Source organism: Microcaecilia unicolor, chromosome 1, assembly GCF_901765095.1.
Source record: "Microcaecilia unicolor chromosome 1, aMicUni1.1, whole genome shotgun sequence".
Taxonomy (NCBI): domain Eukaryota; kingdom Metazoa; phylum Chordata; class Amphibia; order Gymnophiona; family Siphonopidae; genus Microcaecilia; species Microcaecilia unicolor.
The window spans coordinates 620,437,439-620,454,219 of NC_044031.1; the positions used below are offsets into that span (position 1 = coordinate 620,437,439).

The following is a 16,781-nucleotide window of genomic DNA, read 5'->3' on the forward strand; positions in this document are numbered from 1 at the left end:
GTTTATTTATTTGTTACATTTGTATCCCACATTTTCCCACCTATTTGCAGGTTCAATGTGGCTTACATAGCTCCGGAGAGGTGCTTACAGGCTCCGGGGTAAAACAGTTACAGAGTTATGTTGTGGTAGAAAAGGATCATGTGATATAGCCACATAAAAGATTCGTTTAGCTGAGGAGTTACGATCTTTAGTCAAGTTGTGTCGCAGGAATCAGTCATTTATGTTGGGTCAGAAGGATATGCCTTTTTGAACAGGTGAGTTTTTAGTGATTTTCTGAAGTGTCGTTGCTCGTTCATGGTTTTCAAGGCCCTTGGCAGTTCGTTCCACAGTTGTGCTCTGATGTAGGAGAAACTGGCTGCGTAGGTTGATTTATATTTGAGTCCTTTGCAACTTGGGTAATGTAGATTTAGGTACGCACGTGTTGATTCGGATGTGTTTCTGGTTGGTAGATTGATCAAGTCTGTCATGTATCCCGGTGCTTCACTGTAGATAATTTTGTGAACCATGGTACAAATTTTGAAGGCGATGCATTCATTGATTGGAAGCCAGTGTAGTTTTTCGCGGAGGGGTTTTGCGCTTTCAAATCGCATTACTAAGGCACACTAGCGTTTTCAGCATGCACTAACCATGTAGGTGCCCATATGAATATTATGGGCATCTACACGGTTAGCGTGTGCTAAAAATGCTGGCTTGATAAATATATATGTGTTGTTTTTAAGGGACTGTGCTGCTGCTTTCTTACTCACTGTCAAATTGTAATACGTTCTCTGGTTCTTCTTTTTTAATTTCCAAATGTCATGAAGAACTAATCTGTTCAAATAAGTGTATGGTAGAATATTTCTTGTATATAAAAAACATTCTCACAAATAAACAATCTGCACGAGTGTGTAGTTATAACAAAGAAACTATCAAACACATCACTCCAATATAGTGTCACACTGGGGATTCAGATCTGAAGGATAAAATATATTAAATTTTAAAAAATAGCCTCAGTATAACAGGGAGCCTGACTTTTATGCTCCACTGTACAAAATAACATCACAGGCTTCCACCACCTTCCGAAAAAAAAAACACAGAGAAAAGCTCCCAGAATATTTCAAAAATTCTAAAGAAGTGGGAGAAAAGTCTGTGTTTAAAAAACAGAAGGGAGGGTAACACAATTTAACACAATACAGATCCAAATACCCACAACACTAGATCTCACTATGAATATAAATCACCCAAATAGACACTAATTAGCAATCCCTCACTAGACTAAAATCCTCATTTAAACAGAGAAGCCTTCCTGCAAGTAAAGAAAACTCAAAATAGAGCAAAAACTCTTATAACATTGCTTGAATTGCTTAAACGTCCATCCTTACTAATGAATGGTTTCTAATTCTGACAAAAAGTAAACTTTACTTAGCTCAGAACATCCAAATTGTCATAGCAGAAGTGCAGCCTCATAGGATTTTCAGAGTCTGTGGGGTTTCTCCAAAATTAAAGTGTCCAATTTATATTATCCTTCTGGCAAAAAATGTCCAATTTTCTTGTTTCTCGACAGTAGGAAATCCTTCTGTTTCGCAATCTTCATCAGGAGAAATACATAGCAGTGCCTAAAAACTGCTTTACAAATTATCCATAGCAACCACATAGGGATCCACATGGAATGTTTTTATCCATATAAAAAACATTCCATGTGGATCCTTTCAGGACCCACCCATCCTATCAGACTGTTTGCTGCAAAGGTCTTTTTCGTTGAATGTTGGTATGTAATAGTTTTTTCTAATATTATTAGTTTCCCACGTACACCTTGTAAACACAGAAGTACTTTTCATTTGAGCTACCCTTAATTAGAGAGTTGCATGGAGACAGAAATTACAGCTGTCCCTGCTTGTCCCCACTGGAATCACCTCCATCCCTGCAAGTAATCTCCTGCATCCTCATCCGTCCCCTGTGCTAAAATAACCCAGCTTGTGGTAAAATAAGTCAACAGTAGCCCATGTTGATAACTTCCCCTCTCAGTTCTTATGGGGATTTCAGTGCTATCAACCATATCCATTAATTTTTTTTTTTTTAGTGCTATAATTGCTATGGCACAAGGAAAGGAGATAGGTAGGCTGACCTGGCACTACACTTCCACGGGATACCCGCATGACTTACGTCCATACTCGAAGGATCCCCACAGGACTTGCGTCCATCCCTGTGGATCTGGAGAGGATCCATTCGGGAACCATGGGATTCCTGCTAACCTCATTCGGGTGCAGCTCTCTCTACTCTTAATATATGCAGTGTAGTAGTTGAACAGCACTCTTCTGAAATCTAGTGGCCATAAGGATAAGTTGCACTCTGTGGCCAGATTCTGTAAATGGGGGTCTAAAATATAGACACGTCCAGAAAAAGTGCCAGAGCCGGTGGTGGGAGGCAGGGATAGTGCTGGGCAGACTTATACGGTCTGTGCCAGAGCCGGTGGTTGGGAGGCGGGGCTGGTGGTTGGGAGGCGGGGATAGTGCTGGGCAGACTTATACGGTCTGTGCCCTGAAGAACACAGGTACAAATCAAAGTAGGTTATACACAAAATTAGCACATATGAGTTATCTTGTTGGGCAGACTGGATGGAACGTGAAGGTCTTTTTCTGCCGTCATCTACTATGTTACTATGTTACTATTCTATAAACTACACCTAAAGTTAGGCACGGTTTATAGAATAGCACATAGGGCCAGGGAATGCGCCCGTATTTAGGCGTGGCCATTTATGCCACTGAAAACCTGGCGCAAATACCTACGCCTAAATGTAGGTGTGTTCCCCGAATTCTATATCAACAGACACACATTTGAGTAACGCCTTAGATGTGCTCACACTCCTCCCATAGCTGCACCCCATTTTCAGCTATGCGTATTAGAATTTACGCGCGCCTCTTGTTAGAATACCCCTACAAAGATGCTGTCATAAATTCCAGTTATTGCCAATTAGTGATAATTGGTTATTGGCCAGTTATCACTGATTGGCTCAATACTCAATCAAGGTGTGCACATAAATTAGGCACGTGCCTAATTTAATGTGTGCTACTCGCCACGTGTTATATAGAGTTTCGGGGTCTGTGCTTCCTTTTTTAAACAATTGCATCAATTTTTATTATAAAAATGTTCAAGCACTTTCAATATAATTATGATCAGTAATGTCATTATGTCATGTATGCTTTTTAATATTTGATGTTGAGTGGCCAAAACGTAACATGTCCATGGTGGTTCTGGTTTATCATCCATAAACAAGATTAATTTTTTTTATCACAAGTAGATTATCATACATAATGTATCATAACATGTTTTTAGTGTATACTTGGATGCATTCATCATCAGTACTGTTTTCATATGAAATTTACCACCTTTATATGTGACATGCTTTTTCATGTTCTGGCCATATCGGGTTTGTATTGGCAATAAATCAGCTTTTATGCACCATAGTGACGTCTCATTGTCTCCATCTTTTCATTGTTTTTTTTTTCTGAAAATCTTGTACCAAGCCATCTTGTTGACTATGCTTTGTGGACCTAATATGTCTCAAAATTGACCGGCCATTGCATCTTTCCCAGGAAAAGGGACCACCTTCAAGGTCCACAAGTCGTGGAACATCTGGTTCCCTTCTTCTGTCTTACAGCTTGGCTCTTAAACAGTCGAAGGTAAGGCATAATGGATAGTTAGAGGAGGTGATTGCCACTCTGCTTCAGGTTAGGATGCCATTCACTTCTTTGATGTATGAGCGAATCTGGCAAATTTTCAAATCATGGGATATGCTGTAGACTACTGTTGATTCAATCCCCACACTAGAAGATACAGGTTCTTTGAACTTGAGAGAGCAAAATCTACATTTAAAGTAAGTGTGCATCGTGGCTTTTCTTCAAGATGGGCTTTGTAGGGGTTTAGCCTTAGGTTCCTTGAAGTCCTTGGAGTCACTGGAATTGCAAGAATCCTTGGGACCTGAAGGCCTTCTGGATGGACCTCTAGGAAGATTGGGAGAAGGAAGAGGTGCCTCTGGGGGAGGATGCCTCAGTGGTGAGAATTTTTCATAGAGATGAGTTGCCCTCCATGATCACCTAACTGTTTTCAACCTTAAGGATCTCTGACAATCAGCTGGCAGAAGCTGCGAAGGAGGGAGGACCCTGTGTTAGAAGGGACTAAAAAGCAGTCTAAGGCCTCTGAATTTACAGGATAATTAAGGAGATGATGATAGCAAAATGGGACACTCCGGATGCAGGTCTTAAAGTTACAAGGGATGCAAAAAAACGAAGAAAAAAACCCCTTCCTTCCACAAAAGCCAAGAGCAAGCAAAAAATAAAAGTGGAAGCTTCAGGAAAACTGAGCTGATGCACATTTGTAGATCACATCACACTTAAGTGCCATCTGATTAGTTCATAAGTCCATCTGAACTAATCATTTGAGTATAGAAATATAATTTACTGTGCCACAGGATCCCTGTCGAAAACCTGTATGCCGAAACACGGCCCATGTTGGGTTTTGCCTGTATGCAGAATTGAAGGATATGTCCAAAATAGTTTATTCTTCAGTTATAACAATTAGAAGTAATTCCACTGGTTGTCTTGGGAACTTGTGTTTCTTTGGTGACTTCCACTCTTGTTTTTGCTTAAAGTTACAAGATCTAAGGCTAGACTGTGTCCAATTCCAGGAGGAAGTGTTATGCCTTTTGAAGGTGGATGCACTGGTGTTAATGGTCACCAAGAAGGCAACTATACTGATGTAAGGTGGCATGGCTCTGATCAAATTTGACATCATAATTGGTGTGAAGACACTAAGGAAATCTACTGCAACAGGCATTTAACTTTTGAAAGGGCAGCTAAGATAAAATGAGGAAAATGATTTAAAAAAAAAAAAAAAAGCTAAAAGGAACAGCTGCAAAGGTTAGGATTTTAAATTGGGCATGGGCATTGTTGAAAGCCCAGACCAGATGCATTTTACATATTAAAAGTGTTAAAACAGCCAAATGACAGCTCTAATGATTTTTTGTTTGTTTGTTTCAATCTTTTTTATTGAAGTATACAAAGAAGACAGTCTCCACAATGGTTACAAACAAAATGTGCATGTAAACTTCGATCAGTGGTCCATGAATACAACAGTTCAGTAACGAGACCAAATGAGGTAGCGAGCTTTGACTCTTATAGCTCCCTATGACAGCTCTAGTGACTAAAAGGTGAGGTGAAAGAGGCTATTAGAGCCTAAAGAGCATATTTCAAAAAATGGAAAAAGGATCTAAATAAAGAAAACAGGAAACAGCATAAGTACTGGCAAGTTAGATGCAAAGCACTGATAAGAGAGGCTAAAAGAGAATCAACGGCAAGTGACCGCACTCACTTGCAAATGCACAGTACAGACTTCCCTCTCTGTCCCGCCCTCGCGTCAAGACGTCAGAGGGCGGAACAGAGAGGGAAACGGAGTCGAATTGTCGGATGTCGCCGCTACCACCTGGAAAGGAACATCGTGCAAAACAACCTCCACCCTCCCCCCACATCCCCGTCGCCGCTCCCGCCCCCCTCTGTATCGGGCCCCCTGCACTGACCTGACAGCGCCTCTCACCTCCGTGTGGAAACGCTGCAGGCAGCAGCAGATCTGAATAAGCCGAAGCATGGCCAAAAGTGAACTGGAGGGGTTCCTCAAAACCAGCATCAAATCATCAGCAAAAACCAGCACCTTGATTTGTACTCCCCCCCCCCCCCCCCCCCCACCTTGTTACCACACCAGATACTTCAGCCAATGCCCGGAGCATACATAGCAGTTCCTATGACAACACAAACAGGAAAGGAGATAGGGGACATCCCTGGTGCGTTCTACAGTGAATTGAAAAGGGAGCCAGATGGATCCCATGTACCAATAGCCACGCATGAGGATCCATATACAAAGCAATGACAGCTGAAAAAACTAGCCCTGCAGGCTCACATAAGATAAAGTCTGAAAAAGAAATGGCCACCGGACCTTATCAAAGGCCTTTTCTGCATCTAAGCTGGCCAAGAGCACTGGCTGCCCACTTTGTTGACAATAGGCCATTGCTAAAAGCAACTTCCCAACTTTCATTGCTGACTGGCATCCTCTAATAAATCCCACCTGATCTGCCCCCACCAATTCAGGAAGATATGGCACTAGTCTATCAGCCAAAACCCAAGATAAAATTTTTATATCAAGATTGATGAGGGAAATTGGCCTCTAACCCTCTGGTTCATCTAGTGATGTGCCCAGTTTGGGAAGAAGACTAATTAGAGCCATATTCTTATAATGCAGAAAGCTACCGCTCTCCACCACCTGAGCATAATAATCTATTAATGGGCCAATCAATTGCAGTGATAGAAGCTTATAGAATTCTTCCATGAAGCCATCAGGACCTGGAGCAGAGTGACAGTTCAGAGCGCAAAAGGCCCCTACACCCCCTTAGCTTGTAAAGGGAGCTCAAGCGAAGCAAGTTTCTCAGGGAAAAGATTAGGCAATCTGGCAGTTTTCAGATAGCTGTGAATGCGATCACTCTCCATAGTTGCATCTCCAACTGAATACATCCCTTAAAAAAGGCACTGAACTCCTCAGCTGTCGTCTCCACTTTAGAAGCGATGATCCCTGAGAAAGTTTTCAAAGAAGAAATATAGCAAAACTGTCCCCAAGACGTGGTGATTTTGAGCTAGAAGCCGCCCAGACTTATTCCCAACAAAACAATTTATTTATGAAACAACAACATCCACGAAGGCCACCCTAGTAGCTTCTAATGTGTCTTTCACTTGTGGGGATGGATGTCTGATGTAATCTGTTTTAATGCCCTTAACTTATTCTCCAAAAGAACTATTCCTTGCACTATTTTTATATTGCGGATGTTGACATATACAATAACATCTCCTAGTAGCACCACCTTAGCAGTAGGCCAAAAAAGGGCGGGGTCATGCTTGTGCTGTTGATTATGATAGACAAATTTGTCCCGCCCCTTAAGTAGATAATCTAAAAAAAAATAATCATTTAGTAAATTTATTTATTTGTTGCATTTGTATCCCACATTTTCCCACCTATTTGCAGGCTCAATGTGGCTTACATTGTTCCGTAATGGCGATCGCCATTTCCGGAATGAGAAATACAGAGTTATATTGCATTAGGTTCGTAGACGAACAGAGTAGTTTAGGCAATCAAGTAAAAAGAATTAATTTTCGTGATGAGAAATAAAATGGTAATGAGTTAAAGGTCAGTCGTGACAGAGTAATTAAGAGGCATATTCAAAGCACTTAGCCTTCCAAAGTTCCATAGAAACCTATAGTTATATCGGGGTTTTTTTTTGGGTTTTTTTGTGGCTTATGGTAGTGCATTCCATAGTTGCGTGCTTATGTAGGAGAAACTGGATGCATATGTTAGTTTATATTTTAGTCCTTTGCAGCTGGGGTAATAGAAATAAATAGGAAGGAAACCTCCACCCCAGACAGTGACTATAAAAAGGTTCAGCATCTAACTCTAATGGAGACTGTCCTGAATACTTGTTATCTCATCTGGAATTTTCAGTTTCCTCTAGAAATAGGAGGACTCTTACTAACACCCCTTTTGCTTTTCCTTTGGTTAACGATACTAAATGGTTTAAGATTTGTGAAAGAATTCTTGCATATCAAGCACCTAAAATTTGGCGTGATTACTCTTTATGTTTTATTAATTGTCCTAGTTACTCTCTTTTTAGGAAGATCCTAAAAAACCTTGCTTTTTAAAAAGTTCATAGTGGGGTTCTAGATATGTCTTCTTAACTGTAGTTCTCAAGAGACTGTCTTGATATTCTTCTCTTATTGTAAACCGCTTCGAACCCATGGTATTAACGGTATATAAGTATAAATAAATTGTAAATTGTCTTGCGCACTCTCCCGTTTAGAGACTCCGTGCAAATGTGCATTTCTAGTTCTGTGCGGTGGAGGTGATGCAATGCCTCTTGTGATATAAGAAGTGCTTATGTAGATTGCTCTCCGGCAGCATACAGTGCCCATGTGACTGATCCTCTCTCTCTCTCCCCCCACAGATGTTTGTGGAGATGATGAGGTCAGAAGAAGACTCCTGGACTTGAAACACAAACATGAAGCCATCATGAAATCCCATGACAGGCACAAGTCAGCACTGCAGCGACGCACATCAAGTGCCAGCAGTAGAGGGTAAGGAGGGCACAAGCAGCGTGGGCAGTAAAAGGGAAGGGAGAGAACAGCAAGCACTGGCAGCAGAGAGTTAAGATGTACTGGAGAGTGAAGACAGCAGAGATTGAGGAGAGTGCAGAGCGGTCCTTTCACTAAGCTGCGGTAAAAAGGGCCCTGCGCTAGTGGCAGGGGCTGTTTTTGCAATGTGTTTTGGCCCTTTTTACTACGGCGGCTAAAAAGTCCAAAAAATGGCATGGTCATGCGGTAAGATTTCACCTACCGCTTGCCCATGCAGTGGAGAGCACTTAATGCCACACATTGAGGTGGCATTAAGGGCTCCCGCAGCAATCAGGTTGTGTGTGGCGCTGCCCAATTACCGTCGGATTAGTGCCGCGCTAGAATATAGCTAGTTATTTTCCCTAGTGCAGCAAAATGGCGCGCACCGGGGCTGGATCTACCACCAGCACCCGCGCTGGGCCGGCGGTAGTTCCAGATTAGCATACGGTAAGCCTGTGTTGGGCTTGCCACAACTTTGTAAAAGGGCCCCAGAATGCACTAGCAGCATGAGTTAGGCAGGACATGGGCAGCAAAGGGGTAAAAAGTGGTTGTATGGCTGGCAGCAAGGGGATAAGAAGTGGTCATTGGATGTAGCCGAGAATGTCTTCCATCCTGCAGGAAGGTTGTCCGGCGAGTGAGCGTCACTGAACGCACTAACTTGTATCGCAAGGAGCATGAGCAGGAAGCCATTGTCTGGCGACAGGTGAGACGGCGGGAGACTGAGACTGAGCAAGAGGATGAAGACAGACAGACCAACGCAGAACTGCAGGAGCGAATCACCTGTGTGAGTCTCCAGAACTCTTCCCTCAATTTTTTGGGGGTGTGCACTACTGTTGAGTTAATAATTTTTGCAAGTGGGTAGGGTATGGAGTTCCTGCACCCCCCCCCCCCCAAATCAATCAGTAGGGAGTACACAATATTAATGCCAAACAAAATAAACCATTCATCCTCCTCTCTTGCCATCCTCTCTCTGGCCCCAGCTCATTTCTCTCCTTTCTCTAGCAATGTTCTCCCCCAGACTTCTCTGCAGCCGCACAGCCTAGATTACACTCATTCCCCAGCCCCCATTCTGATAATGTCACCAGATCCTTCAGCTTATTTTCCTTTCTCAGTATCCTCTCCCCCCCAACTGGTCCAAGAACTGACAAGAGGGGGAGTTACTTTAGATCTAGTCCTTAGTTAAATGCAGGGCATAGTATGAGAGGTAACGGTGTTGGACCCGCTGGTAAACAGTGATCATAACATGATTTTAAAAAAGTTTTAGTATTATTTTTATAACCTGCTATATCTTTAAAAGTCTAAGCGGGGAATAAATCACATATAAAATATATAAAAAAAAAAAACCAAAGCAATAAAAATTATTTCTTTACACAACAAACTATCAAAAAACTCTACAATTCAAACATACAGCAGATTAAAATTTACATGGTATTAAAATAATTTATACATCAGAGGAATATGATGTAATATTTGGAGTGAAATCACTAAGGAAATCTACGTAGCAGCATATAATTTTCAAAAGGGCGACTATGATAAAATGAGGGAAATGGTTAAAAAAAAAAAAAAGCTAAAAGGTTCAGCTACTAAGGTTAGGACTCTAAATCAGGCTTGGACACTGTTTAAAAATACATTATACTGTTGCCCAATTTGTCAGCTTTCTTAATTTCTGTAAATATTTTCTCATCTGTCTGTTCATTCTGTCCTGGTGGATGGTAGTACAACCCTACCAATATAGTCCTTCCCTTCACACATGGAATTTCTATCCATAAGGTTTCCATGCAGCTATCTGTTTCATGTAGAATATTTATTTTGTTTGACTCAATTCTCTCTTTAACATATAGCACAACCCCCCTCCAATTTTTTCCATTCAATCAATGCAATATAATTTGTACCCTGATAACTCAGTGTCCTGTTGATTGTCCTCCTTCCAGCAGGTCTCTTAGATGCCTGTTGTATCTACCTCTTCATTTAGTGCTATATACTCTTAACTCTCCCATCTTATATTTAAGGCTTCTACCATTTGTATATAGACACTTCAAATTGTGTTTTTGCCTTGCATCTTCAAGCTGCTTTGAAGTTGATGGGGATAATTTGCATCCTTTACTCTGTTCTCCCATTGAACACTCCTGGCTTTCTTTCAACATTATTGAAATCTCGCTATTGAGATTCCCTAAAGATCTTGTTTAATAGTATCCTTCAAAAATACTCCACACTGAACCACCCATTTTAATTTAAAAACTGCTCTATCTCCTTTTTAAATATTAGCACCAGCAGCCTGGTTCCATCCTGGTTACGGTGGGGTCCATCCTTTCAGAACGGGCTCTCACTTTCCCACAGTGTTGTGCAGTTACTAACAAATCTAAATCCCTCATCCTTGCACCATCGTCTCAACCATGCATTGAGACTTCGGAGCTCTATGTGCCTCCAGGGTCCTGTGCATGGAACAGGGAGCATTTCTGAAAATACTAACCTGGAGGATCTGGATGTCAGCTTTCTACCTAAGAGCCTAAATTTGGTTTCCAGAATCTCCTTCCCACATTTTTCTATGTCATTGGTACCCACATGTACAAAGCATAGGAGCCAACTTTTCAAAATGATTGGGGGTGCTGAATTTTTTTTTTAACAGGTGGCGCATTCCCCCGCCCCCTCCCTCCCCCTCGCTGCCCCCCTCCCCCAAGTTCCAGGCCCCCCTCCTCCGAATGCCAGTCCCAACCCCAGCCTGATCTCTTCTCCCACAACAGTCCTCCGCCGGTCCATCCTCGCCTTCCTGCATGCCGCCCAGAATTTTAAAACTCATCTTACCTCGGGGTCCCCGCGGCAGCAGTGAAAGGTGAGCAGGCTCGGTGCTTCAGCCTTCCCTTCTCTCTCAGCTCTGGTCACGCCCTTGCGGAAACAGAAAATGAGAGCGGGACCAGAGCTGAGAGAGAAGGGAAGGCTGAAGCGCCGAGCCTGTTCGCCTTTCACTGCTGCCGCTGGGACCCCGAGGTAAGATGAGTTTTAAAATTCTGGGTGGCACGCAGGAAGGCGAGGACGGACCGGCAGAGAACTGAAGGAGAAGAGGGTGGGCACCGAGCAGGTGGGCTGGCTGGGAAGGAAACTTCCTACTTCCGGCGGGTGCAGAGCTGGTCCTAGGATTTCTGGCACCCTCTTGCAGCCTATTAGTCGGTGCCCCTACCCATCCAGGGGTGGGATCACAGTAGTCACACCCCTTTTACCAGCCATGGCGTCATTGAAAATATTACACCAGTAAAGAAGAAAAATAACTTGTTTCTTTTTTGTTTTCATTATAAATAGTTTCTGTAAGCTGTTACAGCTCCATTATACTCTAAATGACACAAACCAAATTAGCATACGAGAACAGTCTTGCCAACTCTGAAAAACAATGTGTTAGCAAAATCTCAGAATCTAAGAAACAGATCCCTATTCAGATACTTGGCCTTGCAGTCACACATGCAGAACAGAGCTATCCCCTCTTCAAATTCTTCAAAAATTAACCTGAAATCCTAAGAAGTTAGACCCTGCATGCAGCACAATACCAGACAAACAGAAAGAAACACATTGCTATACATTGCAAAATAAGACAGCAGATGTAGCAGATGTAAATGTTCAAAGTGGACATATTACAAACACTAAAATGAAAATAAAATGATTTTTTTCTACCTTTGTCTGGTGACTTTGTTTTTCTGATTATGCTGGCCCAGTATCTGATTCTGCTGCTATCTGTCCTCTTAACTCCGTTTCCATGGCTTCATTTCCATTTATTTCTTTACTTTCCTTCTTTCTTCTTCATTTCTTGCTCTATATCCATAAGTAAAAGCTGGGTCCTCCTCTCTCCCTTGTCCTCCTCCATCCATCCATATCCAGCAATTCTCCTCTCTCCCCTGTCCTCCTCTCCACATCAAGCAATTTCTCCTCTCTCTCTGGGCCCTATCCTCCCATCCATGTCCATCCGTGCTCCTCTGTCCCCTGCCCACCTCCATCCAGCCATATCAAGCAATTTCTACTCTCTCCCTGGGCCCTGTCCTCCCATCCATGTCCATCCATGCTCCTCTGTCCCCTGCCCACCTCCATCCAGCCATATCAAGCAATTTCTCCTCTCTCCCTGGGCCCTGTCCTCCCATCCATGTCCATCCGTGCTCCTCTGTCCCCTGCCCACCTCCATCCAGCCATATCAAGCAATTTCTACTCTCTCCCTGGGCCCTGTCCTCCAATCCATGTCTATCCATGCTCCTCTGTCCCCTGCCCACCTCCATCCAGCCATATCAAGCAATTTCTCCTCTCTCCCTGGGCCCTCTCCTCCAAGCCATGTCCATCCATGCTCCTCTGTCCCCTGCCCACCTCTATCCAGCCATATCAAGCAATTTCTCCTCTCTCCCTGGGCCCTGTCCTCCAATCCATGTCCATCCATGCTCCTCTGTCCCCTGCCCACCTCCATCCAGCCATATTAAGCAATTTCTCCTCTCTCCCTGGGCCCTGTCCTCCAATCCATGTCCATCCGGGCTCCTCTGTCCCATGCCCACCTCCATACAGCCATATCAAGCAATTTCTCCTCTCTCCCTGGGCCCTGTCCTCCCATCCATGCTCCTCTGTCCCCTGCCCACCTCCATTCAGCCATATCAAGCAATTTCTCCTCTCTCCCTGGGCCCTGTCCTCCAATCCATGTCCATCCGGGCTCCTCTGTCCCATGCCCACCTCCATCCATCCATCTCAAGCAATTCTCCTCCCTTCCCTCCCTGTACAGCAATTTCTCCACTCTCCCTGGGCCCTGCCCTCTCCTCCCATCCAGATCCATCCATCAATGCTTCGCTGTCCCCTGCCCTCCCGCTCCCATGTCCATCTGCCCTACCCGCCCCTCTTCTGTAAATATTTTAAATTTACCTCCGTCGCAGCAGCTGAGCCTGCGCAGCGTCAGTGAAAGTGCTGCCCCCTAGCCTTCCCTTCGCTGGTTCGTTTGTTCCCTGTCAGTGTCCCGCCTTCTTCTGACATCATTTCCGCGAGGGCGGGACACTGACAGGGAACGAACGAGCGAGGCGAAGGGAAGACTAGCGGGCAGCGCTTTCACTGACGCTGCCTAGGTGGTACGGTGCTGCGATGTCGGAGGGGTAAGCGGCGCCCCCGCCCCTGCCTGGGCGGGTGAAAACATTGGGGGTGCTCGAGCACCCACAGCACCCACGGAGTCGGCGCCTATGGTACAAAGACAGCCAGCTCCTCCACAGCACTATCTAAAATCCTATCTAGGTGATGCATGAGGTCTGCCACCTTTGCACCAGGCAGGCAAGTAAGTAAGTGACCAGACTTACCTCACATCCACCAGAAACCCAGCTATCTATGTGCATAATGATCGAATCACCAACTGCAACAGTTGTTCTAACCCTTTTCTCCTGGGCAGAAGGTCCTAGAGACACATCCTCAGTGTGAGAGGATATTACATCCCCTGATGGGCAGGTCCTGGCTGCAGGATTACTTCCTACTTCACCAGAGCGATGCTCTTCTTTTCCCACAGGGGCTGCCAGACTGGAGATGGGACTTCTCTGCATCGTCCCTGTAGTCCTCGTCTGTGTACTTCTCTGTCTCCCTCAGCTCCTCCAAGACTGCTACTTTAGCCTCAAGAGAACAGACTCATTCTCTGAGAGCTAGGAGCTCTTCGTATTGAGCACACACATATAACCTCTTGCCAACTGGGAGATAATCATACATGTGACACTGCCACTCAGTGCAAAAGACCGGATAGCACCCCTCTCACTGCTGGACTTACTGTCTGCATCCTAGTATTATTGAGTTGTTTAATTAAAACTTCTTAAGATACTAGGGATATTAGATTAATATAAAGACCCTTAAGATTATATGATATATTGTTTGATTTATTTAGTGTTTGCTTCTCAGAAAGTAATTAAATGTAATTAAAACTTTCCTCTTGTTATCCTAAGTAGAATAATTGACTATATGTTAAGACTATAAATGAAAAGGTGTGCTAGGGGTGGGTGGGAGGGTGGGCAAGTATGAAGACTGAACTAGGCCCTGCTATGCCTTCTAGAGGCTATCTATTAATACTGTAGGCTGTGGCAGAAAGTTCAAGTTTTAAAACTATGGGGAAAAGGGTTTTATACTATGGAGACTAGTTACTAAACTTTGCTTTTTTTTTTTTTTAATTCAAACTGTCTTTGTCAATAAACCTACAATTCTTCTTTTGAACCCCAGTCTTTAGAACAGTAAAGCACGGAGCAAAATAATGTTCACTTACCAAGAGAAATATCCTCTTCTCTCAGAACTTCTCAGATAGTCAGTTAAGTGCAATTTAACTGGCCAGGATCCATCCCTGGCCGGTTAAATGGTTTTAAATATCGAGTGGGACTGTGTTATCCCACTACCTTTATGCTATAGTTTGTAGTTGATCCACGTTTTGTAAATTCTAGATTCAGCTGCCATTGGAGTCTGTGTTGATACCTTTTCTCTCTCATTACAGGGTTCCTCAGCAGAAGATTCAGCTTCTGGAGAAGAAAGAGTTGGATCATATCAGGGTCCACCGGTGACCCAGAGGAATGGCAGCATTCCCCACTCCAAGCACTCCTATACTAAACGACTGGACCGCAGTGTGTCGTACCAGTGTGCCAGGGAACAGGGCCTCTCTGCAGACCTGAGCCTCGAGAAGTGCCACCACACGCTGGCAGACCTGAAGCGTCAGCGGGCAGCTGCCAAACTGCAGCGGTATTCCTCTGAGGATTTCCTGGCTGCTGAGCAGCCAGTGATCCTACCAGGCCCAACAGAGACACAAGAGGAACTCTCTACAGCAGGATCCCAGCAGAACTTAGTGCATTACCCAACAGCTGGTAGTGACCCTCCCCTACTGAAACTGATTGCACCCTCAGAAGAGCCTCCTACAGAGAAAAGACCCTGTTGTAACTTCATGTGACCAAGGGGATAAATAGGACCTGGGAGACTGGGGAGGGGTAGAAGGAGGAAAGGCAGCTCCCCTTCGCTCTTGCTGATCGTATCTGCTTAAGTGCACATGGAAGGATGTGTGCTTACAGAGCAGGCCAGTATAGGTGCAAGACCGTACCTGCAGACATGTAAGCAGGAGAATGCCGTAATGAAGGACGGACCAAAGTGACTGTGGGTGGGCTTTTCCCTCTTAGGCCAGTTGAGCTGATTTCTGTGAGGGTCAGTCCTTTAAATGGTAGAAGATTCTGTGGCATTGGACCTTGGCTGCCTTTGACTTTCTTTCTCTCTTCTGCACTCTGAGGGTACTGTATAGCACTTGAAAACTAGTAGTACTCTTGATGGACTAAACATTTTACTTCATTTTGAAACACTGTAAATTGGTTTCCTGAGGTATGGGAGCTGTCATCTTAACAAGTGCAGTGCAAGATCTCACTTAGTTCATGTATGTAATTCCATGGGATCTAGGACCAAAAGTGGCTGCTCCCAGGAGTCAGGGGCCCCAGCTGCACTAATTTCAATACAACTGAAAAATTAGAATTTTTAATGGGTAGAGGACAAATGAGCATTTCTCTCCCTTGCCCTAGGTACTGTAAAGCACGGCACAGTGAGGGCCGTGGATTTGTGTGGACACCATGTGGTCTTTCTTGAATACTGCAGGTGTCTGGGAAAGTAGCTTTTTTGTATGGTTGGGTTTTTTTTAGTTGACATGGACAGAAAACCTAACTCAGTTGTGACCCTCTGTGAGTTTCTTCACCTGGGAAGAAGTGAAGGGGGTAAGGTACGTGGGACGCAAATTTTATATACAGAGGCAGAAGTAGCATGAATCAGAAGGACAGCCACGTTTGTATAATGGGACCAATCCCCCATCTCTTTCCTGGTGAAGGAAGTAGGCAAGGCTGGGCTTATCCTACAAACAATCATTTTAAAAGGATGGGAACCAGGAGATGGCCTCTGAGACCTGCATGGTGATTGCGTAGCTGACCTAATTACATACATTGATAGAGTTCATTGCATATTCCTTTTATATTCTTTGCAGGCTGTTGGGACTTATAAGTTATAATGCACAGTGCCGTGCATGAACTTTTCAGAGATGTAGATGCTGTGCATTTTAAAAAGAAAACCAGTATGTTTCCTTTTTAAGATGTGATGAATTCTAAGTTTGATTATATCATCTGTATTTAAAAAAAATGACATTTAGTGGTGAAAGTTTTGATATGCATATGTGACGTCTATATTTGACAATAAAACAGAGCAGACCATAGACTGAAATGTGCAACACATGTCCCTCATTCTCAGTTTCTTCCTCTCTGATCTTTAGTTTTCTGGTTATGCTCCAGTTGTTGCTGACTGCCTTTCTTTCTCTCTTCAGCATCTCCATCAACAGAAGTTAGCATTTAATATCCGCACAAGAGTGAGGAAAGGGACAAGAGAATACCCCATTACATTTAGGTCAGCTGAGGCCTAAGATGATACAGTAACTTAACCAGGGTGTCCCAGAGACAGAATTGGGATTAAGACTTAAACGCACAGGGACATAAAGTGACTTGAGGTAGGGTAAAGCCCAAAATCTGCACTTTAGGTTTGATTGCTGCATTATCCATATCTGAGCTCAAGGTGAGTTGTACATAGAATTTCCTGTTCAAGAGGGCTTAGAATCTACAT

At 43.8% G+C, this 16,781-nt stretch overlaps 1 protein-coding gene across 1 annotated transcript in view; it reads left to right on the forward strand.

The window, feature by feature from the left end:
- The window catches only part of PPP1R16A (protein phosphatase 1 regulatory subunit 16A), a 93,929-nt gene extending 77,466 nt beyond the window's left edge, over positions 1–16,463 (forward strand). The window contains exons 8-10 of the mRNA XM_030220273.1: positions 8,015–8,144; positions 8,799–8,964; positions 14,644–16,463. Of these exons, the coding sequence (XP_030076133.1) occupies positions 8,015–8,144; positions 8,799–8,964; positions 14,644–15,090 (743 nt within the window). The 3' untranslated portion in view covers positions 15,091–16,463. The remainder of the gene's footprint in view (positions 1–8,014; positions 8,145–8,798; positions 8,965–14,643) is intronic.
- The last annotated feature ends 318 nt before the right edge of the window (positions 16,464–16,781 follow it).